This window comes from Cyphellophora europaea (genome assembly GCF_000365145.1).
Source record: "Cyphellophora europaea CBS 101466 unplaced genomic scaffold supercont1.5, whole genome shotgun sequence".
NCBI classification, from domain to species: domain Eukaryota; kingdom Fungi; phylum Ascomycota; class Eurotiomycetes; order Chaetothyriales; family Cyphellophoraceae; genus Cyphellophora; species Cyphellophora europaea.
This window is the reverse complement of record NW_008481811.1, coordinates 1,111,515-1,129,527: the sequence shown is the minus strand read 5'-3', so window position 1 is coordinate 1,129,527 and position 18,013 is coordinate 1,111,515. Positions and strand designations below refer to the sequence as shown.

General features: G+C 56.1%; 7 protein-coding genes across 7 annotated transcripts; 5 read left to right on the top strand and 2 right to left on the bottom strand.

Annotated features, from left to right (window-relative positions):
- Positions 1–461: 461 nt before the first annotated feature.
- Positions 462–2,294, top strand: HMPREF1541_05701 (uncharacterized protein; the record flags this gene model as incomplete). The annotated part of the gene is made up of 2 exons (XM_008720040.1): positions 462–652; positions 761–2,294. The coding sequence occupies 2 exons, from the start codon at positions 462–464 to the stop codon at positions 2,292–2,294; spliced, it is 1,725 nt and encodes a 574-aa protein (XP_008718262.1).
- A 723-nt stretch (positions 2,295–3,017) lies between these two features.
- HMPREF1541_05700 (uncharacterized protein) lies at positions 3,018–4,152 on the top strand (the record flags this gene model as incomplete). The annotated part of the gene is made up of 2 exons (XM_008720039.1): positions 3,018–3,934; positions 4,005–4,152. 2 exons carry the CDS (start codon positions 3,018–3,020, stop codon positions 4,150–4,152), a joined length of 1,065 nt encoding a protein of 354 aa, XP_008718261.1.
- Positions 4,153–5,375: 1,223 nt separating this feature from the next.
- Positions 5,376–7,255, top strand: HMPREF1541_05699 (uncharacterized protein; the record flags this gene model as incomplete). The annotated part of the gene is made up of 2 exons (XM_008720038.1): positions 5,376–7,129; positions 7,186–7,255. 2 exons carry the CDS (start codon positions 5,376–5,378, stop codon positions 7,253–7,255), a joined length of 1,824 nt encoding a protein of 607 aa, XP_008718260.1.
- A 2,811-nt stretch (positions 7,256–10,066) lies between these two features.
- HMPREF1541_05698 (uncharacterized protein) lies at positions 10,067–11,398 on the top strand (the record flags this gene model as incomplete). The annotated part of the gene is made up of 6 exons (XM_008720037.1): positions 10,067–10,379; positions 10,434–10,591; positions 10,661–10,726; positions 10,789–11,104; positions 11,159–11,254; positions 11,304–11,398. 6 exons carry the CDS (start codon positions 10,067–10,069, stop codon positions 11,396–11,398), a joined length of 1,044 nt encoding a protein of 347 aa, XP_008718259.1.
- A 637-nt stretch (positions 11,399–12,035) lies between these two features.
- HMPREF1541_05697 (uncharacterized protein) lies at positions 12,036–13,019 on the top strand (the record flags this gene model as incomplete). Its single annotated transcript, XM_008720036.1, has 1 exon — positions 12,036–13,019. The coding sequence occupies one exon, from the start codon at positions 12,036–12,038 to the stop codon at positions 13,017–13,019; it is 984 nt and encodes a 327-aa protein (XP_008718258.1).
- A 526-nt stretch (positions 13,020–13,545) lies between these two features.
- On the bottom strand, positions 13,546–14,745 carry HMPREF1541_05696 (uncharacterized protein; the record flags this gene model as incomplete). Its single annotated transcript, XM_008720035.1, has 1 exon — positions 13,546–14,745. One exon carries the CDS (start codon positions 14,743–14,745, stop codon positions 13,546–13,548), a length of 1,200 nt encoding a protein of 399 aa, XP_008718257.1.
- A 1,116-nt stretch (positions 14,746–15,861) lies between these two features.
- On the bottom strand, positions 15,862–17,969 carry HMPREF1541_05695 (uncharacterized protein; the record flags this gene model as incomplete). Its single annotated transcript, XM_008720034.1, has 2 exons — positions 15,862–17,605; positions 17,665–17,969. 2 exons carry the CDS (start codon positions 17,967–17,969, stop codon positions 15,862–15,864), a joined length of 2,049 nt encoding a protein of 682 aa, XP_008718256.1.
- Between the last annotated feature and the right edge of the window lie 44 nt (positions 17,970–18,013).

Here is an 18,013-nt window from a genome sequence, read left to right as displayed (position 1 = left end):
CCACAACCTCAACGCGGTACCTCTCAGGGTTTATAGCAATTTGAGACGCGCATTACTTGCCCGGGGGCGGAACGGAATGTCTGCGTAAAGTCCACATTTTCGTCCGAGTGGACCAGAGAGCGAATATTGACCCGATGCCGTCGTAAAGAGCATTTCTGCCTTGCTCCTCGAGCCCGAGGACACGGTCCCCGAAGTTTTGGTGATTCACCAAGTTTGGGTCTGGCTCTGGTGCCTCTGCAGAATGTCTCCGGAAGATCGACGCTAGTTATGCACGAAACTTTTTCCTGGCCTTTGATTGGCGAGTCGCGCTCCAGGCGCCTGATTGCCAAGACCCAGACAACCTTCTCTCTTCCCCTTGAGGAGGCTTAGCAATCACCTCAATCACCTCACCATCGTCGAGCTGAGCCGTTCTTGAAAAGTTCCATGCAGAAACATCACCATGCTCCTTTCATCCCACCACAATGACATTTCCTACGTTGATGCCACGGTCTACCCGGCCTGGCGTGCCCATGGTGCCAGAGCCGCAACGCGTGCCAACTCATATCGAATGGGCGGCCTTCTATCCGGAGATTGAGCGACTGTACGTTCATGAACGCCGGAAGCTGCGTTATGTCATGCAATACATGGAACGTGAGCATGGCTTGAAGGCAACGTAAGCTATGCTTCCACCTAGATGACGGCTGCTTGTTTCTCCTCCTCGTCACCTGACACCAACCGCACCGGATAAACATGCTGACTTTAGTGCTGCCCAAACTCATAGAACACAGATGTACAAGAAACGCTTTACCAAATGGGGCTTCCACAAGAATTCGAGACAGTCGGTTGTAGCTACGCCGGCACCGAGACAGAGTCGCGAAAAGGGGATATCGGCTCGCGCCAAGCGAAGTTCTCACACATGCTTATGTTCACTGCCGGCATCTCTTCGTCTTAATTCACACGACCGCTTGATGCTCACCTTTCTGACCAACGTGAAAACATGGAGTGCGGCATTCTTCGAAATGGTGCAAACAGATGTCGCTGCCCAGGCGTACTGTCAGCAGCGAGTACAAACGGACTGGCCTTCGCCCGAGAGAACGAAAGATATCAGCCTGTCCATCAAATTGGTCGCAGACCTCCTGAGTCGAGGCGAAGGTACTATGGCCGGCAGAATGGCCCGAAAGGCATTCCTACTGGTGGAGGAGATATTAGCGCTCGACGGTCCCGCACTTATGTGGAATCTGCTTGAAATCATGCACTACATGGTGGTACTGCATCACGAGCAGCTCTTTCAGATGCTGGTTACTCATCTCCTTGCCCTAGTCAAGAATCGTGTGCCAGAGACGCACCCGCTCCCCACCATGTTATGTGGTTTGCGAGAAATCGTCATAAGTTTCGTCGATGCGGCGTCCTCTCCAGACAGCGCTACGTCAACGACGACGTCTTCTTCTCCAAGCTCATCTTGCTATACCGAGAGTATCGACGTCACAGGTCCTGGGCACTACTCACCACTCAGCCAGACACTATCACCGCTTATACACCGGGCTTGGACCCTCAACGCCGAAATCCTTTTCGAACGTTTCGATCCTGGCTTATTCGAGCTATACTTCTGCATTCAATGGGATACCTGCACCATTGGACCTCCTAAATCCATCATCTCTGCAGCACATCAGTGGTTCAAACAGATCGAGGCGCAACACTTGTACAGTACCGGCGCAGAGGCCTGCGGCGGTCTTTATCGGTTCGACATCCACTCTATCGGGCGCGAGAGCACGCTGGAGCCTCTATCTACTCTTACGATGGCTTCCCCTCTGCCAGAAGAATATGAGATGCTTCGTGACAACAGCATCGCCGCGCTGCGAAAGTACGGACGCGCCATTTTCGACACGGGCGTCCATCCGAATGGTGATACAACAGCATTACTGCGCATCCTAGCCGGACTTGTAAAAGCAGAGTTCCTCGACGAGTGGCCTTCCGTTTCCGAGGGCATTGATGCGGCCGGCCCGATGGCGAGGAGGGTTCAACGCGTCCACGCAAGCAACGTCGCTTGCGCGATCAAGACACTGATAGACATCAACCCAACGTATGCTGAGGACGACCTTGCAGCATTCTCTGACGCCGTCGAAAGTATGCGGTCCGTTGTTACTCTTATGGAGTACGGGTATGGCGAGGTCAATCCCGCTGTCGTAAGGGAGATGTGGTTGCTGCAGGATGCCCTCCTTGCGGCTGATCAGCATTTGGAGGCACGACAAATTGAGCGAAGTGCGCTTTCGCGCCTAGAAAAGTATATTGAGGATATCCCCGTGGATACGGCGTAAACTTTCAGCCGACATTTCGACCGAGAAAGATCACAGCGGGCGTCACTCGTCAGCAAGGTCTCCGCAATATCATAGGCCTCCGGAGGAACCAAATACGCAAGCGCCGTGACCGTCCGCCGGATCATCAGACATATACCGAGATGCTGACATAGACACCTCCACCGACCGCGTGTATTGTACATCTGCTGTCCAAGCTCCCTGTACAAAACTGGGAGCAATCGTTGTACGCACAGTCGCTAGCGTAGCATTAGCTCCATGTCCGCGAGCCTCACAACCTGATTCAAAAACCTTCGATGTACCAACGTTCATTCCGACAAACGGAACCAACTGGCTTGCGATGCTCGTTGCGGGGTTGTTACTAGCCTTGCCAAACTCTTTAGATAATTTGGACCCCGTGGATTGTGAGCCCGAGACCTGAACCAATGAGGATGCGAGAAAAAGTTCCCCGGCATGGCTCTCAAGGCAGTATTACAACCTCGAGACTCCACGGAGTTGCTAGAGGCGGATGTATGATTTCAGCGCCTCGAAGCCTCAAAGGCAAGGCATGGATCTCACCAGAGGTAGCCCAGCTGTGCCGAAGGCCTCCTTACTATCATTTTCTGGTCGAAGCAGATACCACCTCGATTATCAACACAACACCCGAGACTTGCGTCGGGCCCGTCTTTCCTGCAGGGTCTCTACTGAGGTATTGTTGACCTGGCATGTCCCAATCTTCAACACAACATGTCTTCACAGCTAGAGAACAAAGCATCCTTCCAGGCAAGTTTCTTCGGCAACTTCTGGAAGCAGACCTGTTTCAGCGTCCCGCCAATACCGGCAGATATCGACCTGGTCGGAAAGACAGCTTTGGTGACAGGCTCAAACACAGGCCTCGGTCTGGCATGCGCGCGCCACTTCCTCAAGCTCCGCCCACACCTCCTCGTCATGGCAGTCCGGTCCGTCCAAAAGGGGGAGGCCGCAGCCGCAGGCCTTCGCACGGAGTTCCCCAGGGCGATGATCGAGATCTGGGAGCTCGACATGGAGTCAAACCGCTCCATCCAAGCTTTCGCCGCAAGGTGTGAGCGGGAGCTGGACCGCCTGCACGTTGCAGTACTGAACGCCGGAGTGGGGAAGATGAAGTTCGAGCGCGTTGAGGAAGGTGGTCGGCGCGAGAAAACCATCCAGGTCAACTATCTTGGCACGGCCTTGCTCGCCCTTCTGCTTCTTCCCAAGATGAGGTCATCATCCTCTACGGATCCGCTTGGTCCAGGCCGTCTCTCAATCATTACCAGCGATGCGGCCCTCGGCACCAAGATCGACTGCGCGGACCAAACTAACCTCCTCGACTCTCTCGACCGGCCAGAGGGCTTTGACGGCTTCACACAGTACTCTAGATCCAAGCTGCTGATCACCATGTTCTGCGCCAGATTGGCAGAGGCGGTCGACCCAGACGACATCATAGTCAACTGCTGCAACCCCGGCCCGGTCAAAAGCACCGACTTTCTGTCCAACGTCGATTCGTGGGTCATCAAGGCGGTCTTCGGTTTCCTCCACGCCATCATGGGCAGGACGGTGATAGATGGCGCTAGAATCTACGTACATTCCGCTTTAGTGCTGGGTCAGGAGAGCCACGGTTCATTCACCGACTGGACCATCAGAGCGTAAGTGTAGATCTCCGTTGATGGGTCTAGATTCCGCTGGCTTGGGTGAGCCAGATACTGACTTTTACAGGTGGCCTGTGACGATGTACAGCGTCCTTGGGCGTCACATCAGTGGCAAGCTATGGAGTGAGACGGTGGAAGAGCTTCGATTCGCTCGAGTTGATGAGCTGCTTGAGGACATGAAGGAGGAAGGAGCCGTAGCTCTGGGGAAGAAGTGATAGTCAAGTCTTCCAAGAGGTTCAAGACATGCATGGAAGTACTGGAATCGCGACACGTAGCTTTCCAAGATATGGAGCTTTCTACGTACCGGTCAATGGGTTGTGGTCGTAGCAGTCCGCGGCCTGCGCTGCAAGGCCTCAGACCCTTCAGATTCGAAGCTCCGATGCCTCGTCCCACCGATCTAGCACAAAGCAAGAGGGTGGCGGAGACTGCTATTCATATTGTATGATACATACTTATGTCCAGAAGCAGAATACTGCCCGATGTGGCAAGACGACTGTAATGATAACGCGGAGGAGTCGAGGATTTCCATGCAATACGCGGCCGCCTTCCGCGACAAATCTCAACGAGCGGGAGTGAAATCATGCTACTTTCAGAACGATCCATTCGGACAAAATAGCAACCACCACTTGTTTACCCATTCAACTACTCCAAACTCCACCCCCACAAGAATGCGCCATCAAGCATAAACATGCGTCGAAATCTGCCTCCCATCCGGCCCAAACCTCTTGGGCAGCACACTCGCCACGCCCTCCTGATCCCTGGGCTCAAAGTCCAGCGTCGCACACCCCGTGCGCGCGGGCATCACCTCGAAGCCAAAATTCTCCTTGAGCCAGAACGCAAAACATGTCCATGCTCGCGCCACGGCGCCCGCGCTCGTCCACACATTCCCGTCGACGACCGACTTGGTCTCCCGCGTCCACTGGGTCTCGCGGATACTGCTGCTGGACCCAGCGGAACTCCTGGTCGTTGACCGTGGCGTTCTTGCCGTCGAGGATGCCCGCGGGCGCCACGATGGCGGAGCCCGTGCAGGTCTACTATTTCCCGCGCCTTGTGGCCTCTCGTGCTTTTCGTCGTTGACTTTGGAGTTGCTTCGCCGTTGGGCAGAAGTCGATTGGCGTCGGTGCATGATCTAGACTCGACTACGTGTCTATACAGTACTCTTACTGCAGAAAGCTGCTAAGCACCTGGCAGGCACCGAGTCAATGTAAGTGGAGTCTCCGAAAAAGGAGCCTCAGCCTTGCCCCACTTTTTCGCTACTAGTAGGAGAAGCTGGGGAAGCGGGGAGAGGGGGGTTTTGCGCTGTCGACGTTGAACCGAGTGGACCGAGAAGCGCCGAGGGAGTCGCTTGTTTGTCAAGAGAGACAATGCCAGAACCAGTAACGGTATCTGTGAACGTCTGACAACGCAATGCCAACATTCATCTGACCCGACAGCAATCATGGGTGACGACAGCGCCTCTAAAGCCACCTCCCGCCTCCACCAACTCTCCCAACAGGTGAAACCAGTTCTACCACCCTCTTCACCAAGCACCGCCACGACCAAGAAGCAGTCCCGCTTCAACTCCGACCTCCCCGCCGACTGGTCCGACGTGCTCTCGGAGCTCGCCAAGGTGCGCGCCCTGGCCGCCACGCCCCGCACCGCCTCAACCGGCTACCAGCGGCACAAAGCCGCCGGCAAGCTGTGGGTGCGCGAGCGCATCGAACTTCTCCTGGACCCTGGCTCCTTCCGCGAAGTCGGCTCGCTCGCGGGCACCACCGCGTGGGTCACGCCCGCCGACGACGCATCGCGGGCGCGGCGCGATCGCGGCGACGTCACGGAGCAGCACCGCCAGGTCGTCGGCGACTTCACGCCCAGCAACAACGTGCAAGGGTTTGGGCGCGTGGGCGGACGGGCCGTGCTGCTCACGGCGGATGACTTTACGCTGAGGGCGGGGCATGCGGATGGCGCGCTCATGCCCAAGACGGTCTATATGGATAAGCTGAGCGTGCATTTGCGGCTGCCGATGGTGAAGTTGGTGGACGGGGCGAGTGGTGGGGGGAGTATCACGACGTACAAGAGCGAGGGCGGGAGTTATTTGCCGACGTTGGCGCTGCTGTACTATGTGGTCAAGGAGCTGGATCTGGGGATCCCGCAGTGTGCGGCGGTCGTGGGGCCGGCGGTGGGACTCGGCGCGGCGAGGGCGGCGGTCAGCCATTTCAGCGTCATTGCGCGGAGCGTGGGGAGTTTGTTCAATGCGGGGCCCAAGATCGTCGAGGGTGCGACGTTTGAGGAGGATCTGAGCTTTGAGGATTTGGGTGGGCCGGCGGTGCATTGCGGGAATGGGACGATCGACAATGTGGCCGAGGATGAGAAGGGGTGTTACGAACAGATTGCGAGGTTTTTGTCGTATGTGCCGAACCATGGGGGCGTGTTGCCGCCCGTGGTGGAGGCGGAGGATGATGGCTACAGACTGTGTCCTGAGCTGAGGACGGTCATCCCACGGAGGAGGCAACGGTCGTATAGGATACGCGACATCATTGAGCCGTTGGTGGACAAGGGCTCTTTCTTCGAGATCGGACCACACTGGGGGCGAACCGTGGTTGTCGGCCTCGCCAGGCTGGGGGGCTACCCAGTGGGAGTGGTGGCAGATGATGCCATGGTCAACTCCGGTGCGCTGGATTCCGCCGGGTGCCAGAAACTGATGAAGCATCTCAAGTTGTGTGATGTGTTCGGGCTCCCGGTCATCCAGCTGGTCGATATCCCCGGGTTCGCTGTGGGGACAGTCGCCGAAAGGAGCGGCGTGATGAAGTGGGGAACTGAGCTGTTCAAGGTCTATCACACCACGACCATTCCCATATTCTCATGCATCGTGCGAAGATGCTATGGCATTGGAGGAGTCATTCTCGCTGACAGTCGCGATCCCGCCCCGAGAGTGGCATGGCGAGTCAATCCATCCCTCCATGAAGCATCCAAGCTAACACGATATAGGCCAAGTCTCGAATCAGGTTCCATACCGCTCGACGGAGGCATCGAAGTCAACCACGTCGCCGACCTCAGAAGAGCAGGCGACAACTTCAAGAACGTCTACCGGCAGCTCGAAGCCGAGTACATCAACCTCCAGAACCCGATACGCGTGGCCAACAAGTTCGGCGTCGAGGAGATCATCGACCCAGCCGACACGAGAAGCCTGATGTATACGTGGACCAAGCACATGTTAGTAACCCACAGCGTTGACAGCACTCTCAATCATAGCTAATGTGTCCGTCCAGGTACGAATCTAACCTGCCCGAACGCCTCATGCAGCGCGCCCAGGGGGTCATCAAGCCATCATTTCGATGATTTTCACGCAACGCAACCGATTGGACCCAGCTGGAATTCCTGCTACCCCAATACTCCAGCTCCCCATATGCTGTCACAGGAACGGGATGTCGCTTACTGCTCGGACTTGGCAAAGTCAGCCAGCCACTCCAGGGGGACGAGCACAAGCATCCCCCAAGGAATACATATGAATGATATGGAGCTATAGTGGTGTCCATGGAACGTGTGACGTAAATCAGGCAATCATAGATGAATATAGATGAGGGGGAGTAGATCTTTGTCCTCAGGCAGTGAAAGTCTTGGCACGCAACCATTGCAGTGTTCGAGGTTCAATATCGACACCGCTCTTCGCCCACCCTGAACATAAGTACGAGATCAGATTTCCTTTTTAATATGGTGTGAAGAAGGATCAGGAGAGGACACAGGTCCTAGATTGACTGCTAGCTACCATCTGGCTGCTAGAGGTGTAAGAACGCCCCCACCGCAACAGCGACAGTACCCATTACAGACCACCCCAGCATCGTCGCCGCCGCCCCCGTATAGGCGGTCGGAGGAGCGCTGGGCGTCGGGCTAGCACTCCCATTCCCTCCGCCCAATGCTTCACAGCTCGTGAAGTTCTGCCCTCCCAAGAACTTGCCGACCGTCATCGCATCACCCGAGTGCAACATGTGCAAGAGCATTCCCGTCGTCGTCGCGTTCGTGCCGCAGTAATGCGCCGTGAAGTTGAACATGCTGGCCCTGCCGTCGCAGACGCTGCTGACGACCGTGCCGTCGTACAGGATGTAAAAAGAGACGTTGTAGGCCGGCACGGTCAGGTTGGCGGTGTTGTGGACTTCGTTGTAGGGTCCTGGGGAGGGGGGCTTGTCGTAGGTGAGGAGGGTCTCGATGACGTGGGCCCCGGAGAGGTCGTATGTGCGGGCGGTGCCGACGACGTTGTCGGTGCCGTTCAGCGTGACGGTGTCGTCCGGGTTGCCGGACCAGGTCAGGTTTTTGTAGGAGCCGATGATGGACATGACTTGGTCGTAGCTGTAGGGTATCGTGACGAGGGCGACGTCTGTGCCGGCTGTGTAGCCGTCGACACACGTGTCTGGCACGGTGACATCTTGTCCGAAAGCAGAGAAGAGGAGAGGGGATAGAGTCAGAAATGCAGCTGAGAGCAGCATTGTGAGATCTATTTGGCGGGACTGGAAGACACAGAGGGCCGCCCGGTTTCACAAGCGGACGCTCCAGCTTTGTAGGTTGCTGTTCCCCGCCCTGAGGAGGCTGCTCTATGCTCTGCACAACGACACGTCATGTTAGACCGAAAAGCTTGCCAAAGCTTGCTCGAGCTTGAAGAAAGAGCTGCTTGGGGAGTGGCTTCGGTGCTTTCTGTGCCTGAGGCGCCGGATAGACTTCAAGAGCTTGGGCTAGACCGGCCAACGACGCGGGGTACCGAGGAGCTTATCCTCAACTATACTCTTCGCCTAACAGACGAGTTCCAAGCGAGGAAGGGAGATCCTGCACGGCCCTATGGTGTAATGTATATGTGGCTGGTGTATTCGAGTCAGCGAATATAGACGTGGCTTATCGCTTCACCAAGGTCTTCTCTGCTTGGCACTACTCCCCAGCCGTCTTTGTCAGGGTCAGATCGGATCAGATAGGCCTGGAGCTGGAGGAAGGACGGGTTGAGAACCGGAAACTGGTTTACACGGGGGAGTCTACAGAGGGAGCGATTTCAGGAGTCAAAATTGGGCAGGCTGCGTGGTGAAGCTAACGGATTCCACGATCCATCGTCTTGTTGTGGCTGACTCCAGCACGATGTCGTTGCTGTGAATAACAAACTCGTGTCAATTCGGTTATATCCTTCAACAAGCATTCGTTAACAATAGGACTATTGTCCATGTTCTATACCTGAGATGATGTGAGCAAGCTGCACCGTGAGCGTGGAGGTGGACTGACTGACTGATTGGTTGTGGTTCAAAGAATAATCTCCATGTAATAGAAGTGCCTCCAGACGACTTTGAGGATCACCGTATCTCTCGGTCATGCTGTATACTGAAGTAAAAGGCCTCAAGGGACTAAATTTAACCACGAACGACTTGATCGGGCTTCGAAGGTTCGGAACTTTGAGGACTTCAATGCTTCATCGGATAGGGACCGTAAGGCAGCAAGCTGTCTCCTGGTCAAGAGAGGATATGTTTCAAACACAACAGCATTCGGTACAGGACCTGATATTGTATCTCCTTTCGCCCGAAAGAGGCTGCAGAAATCTTGCGACACTGCAGAGACCGTTGGACAGTGTTTTCCCGCACCTCCACCTTCCCCAGGAAATCCCCACTTCCCCGCAAACCGAACGGCTGAGTGCAGACGAGGCCTAACGTTTCAAGCTTGACCCTGAAATGTTCTCACCTACCACAAATTCTGAGGAGGGAGCTTTGACAGTAAAAGGCTTGGGGTCGCCAGTCTGGGACCCTTATCCCTGGAGCCTCCTCTACATCCAGTCGGGTTCTAGTATATCTCGTATTACCTGCATTGCCGGGAGTCAGGCGGGGATGTAGGCATGAAAAGCTGCCGGTAGCGTTCAGCACCGTACGCCAGACCTTGGACCAGTAGCTGCAAGATCAGGAGACGCATACCGGACCCCTCATCTGAACTCGACCGAGGGCAACAGAGTCTCCTCTTTGCACAAGGCCCAGCTACCAAGTAACCATATAGCCACGAGAGAGCAACCCGTCTTGCCACTCAGCTCGCATGAAAAAGCTGTATAGCCATAGAGTGGAGGGATAGTCATCTTCACTATTGATATCATTGTCATACCACTCTCAGTCAAACTCACAGAGACAGCCGTCCATTATGAAAGCCCTTGTATACCGTGGCAAAAACACGATCAAGCTCGAGGACAAGCCCAAGCCAGAGATCCAAGACGCTACTGATGCCATAGTCAAAATCGTCCATACCACCATCTGCGGCTCCGACCTGCACATCCTTCAAGGTCACGTACCAACATGCAAGGAAGGCGTCACCATTGGCCACGAAGGCGTTGGGGTTATTGAAGACGTGGGAAGCGCGGTCAGGGCCTTTAAGTCCGGAGATAGGGTTCTGATCTCATGCATCACCAGCTGTGCCAGCTGCACGATGTGTAAGAACGGCATGTACAGTCATTGTGGTGAGCAATGCCTGCATTGAGAAGGGTGGCCCAAGCTGACGAAATGGGATGCAGAGAAGGGAGGCGGGTGGATCCTTGGGCATACGGTCGATGGCACGCAGGCTGAGTATGTAAGAATCAAGCTCGCCGATGCCAGTCTTCATCATGTTCCAGAAGGGGTGGATGAGAAAGCCTTGGTGATGTTGAGCGATATTGGACCCACGGGCTACGAGGTAAGTGACCCCAGCTACAGCAAGCCACTGGTCTTGCATGGTCCATAGTAGTCACCTGACATAGTCTAGGTCGGCGTACTTGCGGGCAATGTGAAGCCTGGCAAATCGGTAGCGATCGTGGGGACGGGACCAGTGGTATGACTCTCTTCGCTATCCGTCATCGTCGCCTCTCTTCGTATTAACATGTTCTTTGATAGGGGTTGAGTGCACTGCTGACGGCCAAATTGCTGTCACCATCTATTCTGATTGCTGTGGACAAGGACGCCGGTCGTTTGGAAGCTGCCAGGAAGATGGGAGCCGACCACGCTATTGACGCCAGTTCCGATGTGAAGGCGAAAGTCATGGAACTAACGAATGGAAGAGGGTGCGATGTCGTTATAGAAGCTGTCGGCATCCCCGCGTCCTTTGAGCTTTGCCAGGACTTGATTGCTTTCGGCGGTAACATCGCCAACATCGGTGTGCACGGAGCACCGTGTCAGCTACACATTGAGAAGTTGTGGGGATACAATATCGGTCAGTCACCTACCCGTCAGGCTCGGCTCGGGCCCATGTTGCTAACGTAAGTAGCGATAACTATGGGGTTTGTCAACACTACCTCGACAGAAACACTGTTGAAGATGTTCCAAGCCGGCACTCTGAATTTGAAGCAATTGATCACTCATGGTGAGTACTCCAGACCAAAGTCTTGAGTGACTGTTCACTAATCGAGCAGAATTCAATTTGCAAGAGGATGGGGAGAAAGCATACGAGACATTCGGTGCAGCAGCACAGCACAAGGCGCTGAAGATGATCATGAATACTTCGTAGAACATGATCAAGGCATGACTTCAGGAGTGCTTCTGCTTCCGTATATTTGGGGGATGCACTAGTACTATACCTCATTGCTTCAAGGTCTTGCCCGGCCGTTATATTGAAGATATGGCTTGATCTTGTCGCTGTCAAATCCATGGTTCAGCTTCGTGAGATAAGCTACTGACCGGGCAAAGGGTCGATAATGGAAGATGTGTATTAGATGAATGAAGAGTCGGTCACACCTCCTTGAGTCCTCGGGAAGTCGTTCGTGAGTCACGTGAGATCTGGCTTATCGATATGCAGGATGACTCCGCCATTAACCCCGCGCCGGTCAGATGTCACGCGCGATGCACACCACCACTCAAAGTACTACCATGATCCTGCAAGGACTGCCCGCCTTTCAGCTATTCCAATTCCCCCTTCTCACATAGTGGCTGGTCCACACCCATGACACTTCCTTCCCCCTCCTGTTGCTCGTTAAACCACAGTTTCACAATGCTACCTATCATAACCACACCATAGACACAGACGTCATCGTATCTAGGGCCTCATCCCAGCCCTCCGAGTCTCTTGCCTCCGATCCTATCTAACGCGCCTCCAGTGCCCTTGAACCAACGCTTCCCTCGCATATGTGACCTTGACAGCAGCAGGAATGTCTTTCCTACGCAAGAATTCCGACCCGCTACCTTCCATCTTCCCTCAATACCTCCTTCCGAGCATTCCGTTCCGCCGCAAGTCCCGGCAGTCCAGCACCGACAGCAATGATTCCACCACTTCCACCCTATCCATGGTCTCCTCTTCCTCCATGAACCCCTTCCACCGCTCTCCCACCCCGGTCCCAGCCGTCGCCGCCAGCTCTCCTATCACACCTCCCGCTGAATCGGACAAGTTCCTCTCCGGTCACTCGTCGCGCCTGCACTGTGCCAAATGCAGCACCGACCTCTGCCTCTCCTCGCAGATCATCTCAAAAGGCTTTACCGGTCGCCACGGCCGCGCCTATCTGGTACAAGGCACGCCATCGCACATCAATACCCCAGCCGCAAACCTGCCCAACACCTACCAAAACAAGGCCGTGCCACGCAATCTCGTGACGGGCCAGCATATGGTCAGCGACATCAGCTGCGCCATCTGTGGCACCGTGCTGGGCTGGAAGTACGTGCAGGCAAGTGAGGAAAGCCAGAAGTACAAGGTGGGCAAGTACATTCTGGAGACCAAGCGGATCCGCATTGGCGTATCATGGGAGAACGACGACAACGAAGACTTCGAAACAGCATATGACGAGATCTTGCCGCTACCACCCGACCAGCTACGCAACCTGGACGGGCCGAGTCGCGGTGGCGGAGGCGGCGGCGGTTCTGCGCCGTTTGCACGTTCCAACAGTCGCAACTCCTCAACCAGCCCGGCGAGGAGTCCAAGCCCAGGCCCGAAGCGCGGACCAGGCAGTGACCGCCACGCCGACGTTGAATTTGACTCGCAGGACGAGGACGAGTGCGAGGATCTCTTTGCGGGCGTGTGGAGTCCGCAGCTGGCCGTCAAGAGGAGGCAGCGGCGCACCAACCGCATGATGAACAAGCAGGCGGCCATTGCGCGCCTGCGGAGCCGGAACGCCAGCGAAGATACGCTTTCGTCGCGGTGAAGTCCACGAGCGTTATACCGCTCCTGGGTTTTTGTGTGGCTCGCAAGACGAGTTGATGCCTTTTTATGACAGTGTCCGGACGACGGATGACGACCGATCACCAACTGCTCGCCGTGAATGACGAGTGCACGAACGATGGGAACGCAATTGCAGGCAAGGAACGAGGCGCATTTGGATGATTCTACAGGTACGGAACGGACGCATTGGTCTGGCACGGATCCGCCAGCATATTATACCCCCAAGATACCCTTTGGCTACCGGCGCAGATTTGATCATTTCGTATATAGTCGAACGCATTTCCCGCTACATAATGCAATCGCCCTTTCACTCTAGGCTCTTGTGTGCGTATTCAACGAGCTCCCAGGGAGCATCAGTGTCTTCTCTTCCTGTCCAAAACAACTAGCCAAACAAGCGGGAACATCGACGAACGATGCCACGACTTTACCCTGGAACGTCTAATATCCCGCGCTCTTTCCCCGCTGGCCCCCGCTGTCTCAATCCCCAAACTCATTTTCGTCCCCATCATCTAACCGGTCGCCTCCCTCTCATCCGCCCACTGGTCCACCACACCCTCCCCCCTCAACACCCTCTCCAGATTCAACTTCAGGCTCCACCGCACATTCGCCGTATACCCTTCGTCGCGCCACCCTTCGCCCCCCTCCACAATATCGCTCTCCCTCCCCACCGGCCCGGGCGGGCGGTGGTGGTCGAACAGCTGCGGCACGACACCAATGCACACATTCTCGCCGCTACCGCACCACTCACTGAGCATGACGTCGAACGGCTGGTCGAGCCTGCGCAATCCCAGCTCGAGCAGCAGTTTCCGGGCCCCGCGCTGCGAGACCGCGTACGCCAGGCTGCAGACGCCGCTGGTTTGGCGGAACACGGCGCGCGTGTGGTCCGGGTAGTCGGCCAGCGGGGTGCGGCCCGTGGCCTCCCAGGAGCGGTAGTGTTTCTTGGCCGCGGCGGTGGGGTCGTCGCTCTGCAGCACCATGGGTGCGTGGGCGTTGAGGCCTACGCCGCAGTGGCCGAGCCACATGAGGTCCCAGGTGGAGCCGTAGGGGGTGAGGGCCGGGGCGGGTTGGGAGGGGAGGCGGGCGTAGGAGAGTTTGCTGCTGGAGGAGGAGGAGGAGGAGGAGGAGGAGGAGGAGGGGGAGTGCTCTTGGATGGCGACGGCGGAGAGGGCCAGGGCTTGCATTTGAGGGCGGAGACGGACGTCCCAGTCGACGTCGTCTTCGATGATGAGGGCGCTGGGGAGGCGTTGCTCGACGATGTGCGAGATGGCGTCGATGTGGGCGCGCCAGCTGCCGATGCGGCCGGGCGAGATGTCGGGCATGAGTTTCGGAGGCAGGGCTTTGGGATTGACTTGGCTGCCGTTGACGCCGGGGAGGTAGGTGATGGCCAGGTCGGAGAGGGCGGCGGAAAGGACCAGCAGGTCGCGGTGGTCGGTCCGGTCGGGAAGGTTGATGGCCAATATGGAGGTGAAGCCAAGCGTGGCGTTGAGGACTTGGTCTAGCGATGCTTGTCGGGCGCCGGTGACGGCAGGGTGTGACTGTGAAGGTAGCGAGGCGCCATCGTAGTAGCGTTCGAGGTAGCCGGTGAGGCTGGGAATGCTGGTGGAGAACCGAGGACGGTGAAGATAGGACGTGAATGTTAGGAAGAACAAAGTGAAGGTCGCGACGCCAACGATCATTAAGCGTGGTGTTGGGTATGATGTTGGCAGCATCGTGGGTGCCGCTCTTGTGGCTTTGGGCTAGCTACTAGGCAGCCAACGCTGGGGGCGATAATTGGCTTGTCGAGGCAAACTTTCCAGGCGGGCTGGGTCAGTGGCTTTGGGGCCGCCTTGCTCGCTAATTAAGCCAGGCTGTTTCTGGCGATTTGGTTGCCTTGTCGGGATTTATTGGGATAGCTCGAGTTGTCGAGCTATCAAGCTGTCTCCAGAAAGTGGTCTTCCCGAGCTCAAGGCCGATGTTGCTGTGTCCCAATTTATCGCGTTCGAAACACACGATCGCGGCGAAGGCACCCCTAATTGTTGCCTGGGGACTCTCTGAGCTCGGAATGCGCTTGACGTAAAAGTCGTGCTCGTCTCTCTGCGTTTACGTTTAGCCTGAGGCTATTGCCTGCAAGTCGAACTGGGAATGAGATGGTCAAGAGAAGAAGACATTTTGACTCAATCGCGATGATCGTCTCTCGGCGCCCTGATGCGCGAGATAGACGCTTGGCCGCACAGGTGTCGTCAAGTACCGTGGACAGCTGCATCGCCAGCGGCACGAACGAGGCTGTAACATGATCAACCCCATCGCCATGCAAGGAAAGGCAGCCAGTGGTTCTCCGAGACAGGGATGGCGACACGCGTCCCGACTCCCGCTTCAAATCGGCGCTTGAACCGTGTCGCCTGAGGATGGAGCTGAAAGGCTTGGTGAGCTTGAGTCTCAGCAGGGAGATCTGTGTTCGAGATCCAGGAGAACCTTGCCGACGGCAACTCCTTTGTTGCAGGCGATGTAGTGAAGCCGTCTGTCGAAGATAGCACGTGTTGCACAGATTGTAATCACGAGGGCGAGCTGACAGATTGTGGTGCCTTCTGATGCTGCAGCCACCCGAGGTCTGCTTCGCTCTGCCTTGACAACTCGACGGCCATAGGCCTCCAATGATATTGTGAACACCTTACATCCAAACAACTGGTAGCAGATGATAAGGGCAGTAATCTATGGCCGTCGTATGTCGGCTTTTATCTACCAAGGGGGCAGTGTCTGAACGCCATCGCTATCATGCACACATAACTCCACCACATCATCTACCTTGAAGGACATACATGTGTTCGTTCTACAGCCCCACTGTATCACTAAGCATGCGCCGGCAGCGGCTGGTACACCGAACTCAGGTAATCAACAGCCTGCTGCGACAGGCGGTCATAAACAGGCATAGCCGCCATCTGCACCGGTTTAGCCAACCCATGATGATGCACCTCGCCCAGGGAGCTAATACTGCTCCGTGTCGCCTTCGTCGACTGATTCCACTGACCCCCGAGCCTAGGCTTTTCCGGATCAACGTGCTCGAGCCCGGCAAACTCCTCTGCTTTCGCCGTCACGGGTACCATGCCGGAGAGGTTCTTCCATTCGCCACCCATGCCCGCTCCCTCGAACGCCATGCGCTGTACCTGCAGCTTGTCGTCCATGCCCCAGCGCACGCGCCGATAGTCGCCCCAGTGGAACTTGCGCTGGACGGAGCTGACGAGCGTCTCGAGCACGAGGTAGGTCAAAATGATCAGTGTGCCGACGGCGAAGATGATCGATATGCCCAGGACAGAGAAAGAGGTCGTGCCGTCCGTCACCCGCACCATCTGGCTGCCGCACATGGCGCGAGAGATGATTTCATCTGGTTGAGGCTTCTGTACAAACGTGCCCTCGGGCGTAAAGCCGGGGCCTGTGGCATACTGGACCATCGCGCGTTGCAGCTTGGCCAGGCCGACATCAAACCAGCTGTTGATCTCGACCTGCCACTGATCTGGGCGGATCTGGAGCTGATTGCGGTCCGAGACGTAGTCCTGAGCGCGCAGTGCGGAGGCTCCCCGGCCACCGATGCCATGGTGGATGCTGAAGCCGCGGGAATTGAGTCCAATGCGACTGGCGACCAATTGTTGGACGTCGTTGAAGCTGAGTTTGTCGTCGTAGATGGAAGCCCAGGCGGTCGCGTAGTCTGCCAGGGGTGTGCACTTGTCGGGGCCGGAGCGTGAGGAGGGATGGCAGTATTGGTATTGGTCTGTGCAGCCCATGACCGAAACGAATTCATCGGCAATATAGTACCTCACATCGCTACCAAGCAAGGTGCCGGCGTTGGCTTCGAAATTCGAGGAGTAAAAAGGGTCGGAGTTTGCTTCGTAGTATTTGATAGCATTGGCGGCGAGGAAGATGAGAGTGACATCGGCATCGGAGCGAGCTAGCTCGGGAATAGGGGCCCAGCCGACAGAACCGGGAGATGCGGTGATGGACTCGAGCTCGTACCCCCAGCCGCCGACGAACGCGTGGGTATTATACCAGTACGTCGTGTTGTCGAGGCCAACCGCAGCAATGCCACCATAGTGGTACTGGCGAACATTGTCGCCTTCTAGGCCCAAGCCATCTGTCCCTTCGCTCGTTTGGTTGGACACGAAACCATCTTGCACGATGGGAGCACAGGTGGTAACTTTGCGAAAGCCAATGCGACCAGAGGAAGGCATGTTGATGCCCAGATCTTCGTGGGACTCGATGATACCGGTGTCGAGCTGGTAAACGAGGCCGTCTTTGCACATAGAGTGATCAAAGGGACATGATGCGTTCTTCGGCGCCGTCCATTTCAAGGCAGGCTTGACGTAGCTCGAGCACTGGAGCTTGTTGAGTTTATCATTGCCTTCGTAACAGGTTCGAGCATAGGATGAAGCAAGGACGGTATCATTCAGGTCTTTCGATGTCATGGCCTTGGTTCGCACTTCGAGAGAAGAGGAGTTGTCGTAGGCGAAGTAGCCACAGTCATTGCTTGTGATCAATCGATGAGATCCAGAGCTCTGGGCGACTAGAGAGGAGAGAATAGACGAGGCAGTCAGCGCAAGACTGAAGAGAATGGCGAAGAAGCCAAGGGTACGCTGCGGGCGAAGGAACGGCGGCCGGACTTGCGCCAGAAAAAGGCAGATTCAAAGAAAGCCCGCGTAGCCTCCGTTGGTGACGAGGTGTTCCTCAAGATCAGTTGATGCTGATGGTGCATGCCATCCTTTGGCTTGGGCGAAGCAGAGATCTGATGGATGGTGAAGCAAATGCTCCGCCAGAGGCATGCCCCAACGATAGTAATGAAGAAGGCCAGGAATGCAGTAAAGATGGGAGCAGTACCTCTAGACAGGGTAATGGTGCTGCCCAGAAGCGCACCCTTGGACCAATCGACCCAAGGGCCGGTATAGATCTCGATCTTGGGAGTCGACATTCTCAGGATCAGGAGGAGGACGAGTACAAGGAGTTAGGGAACCA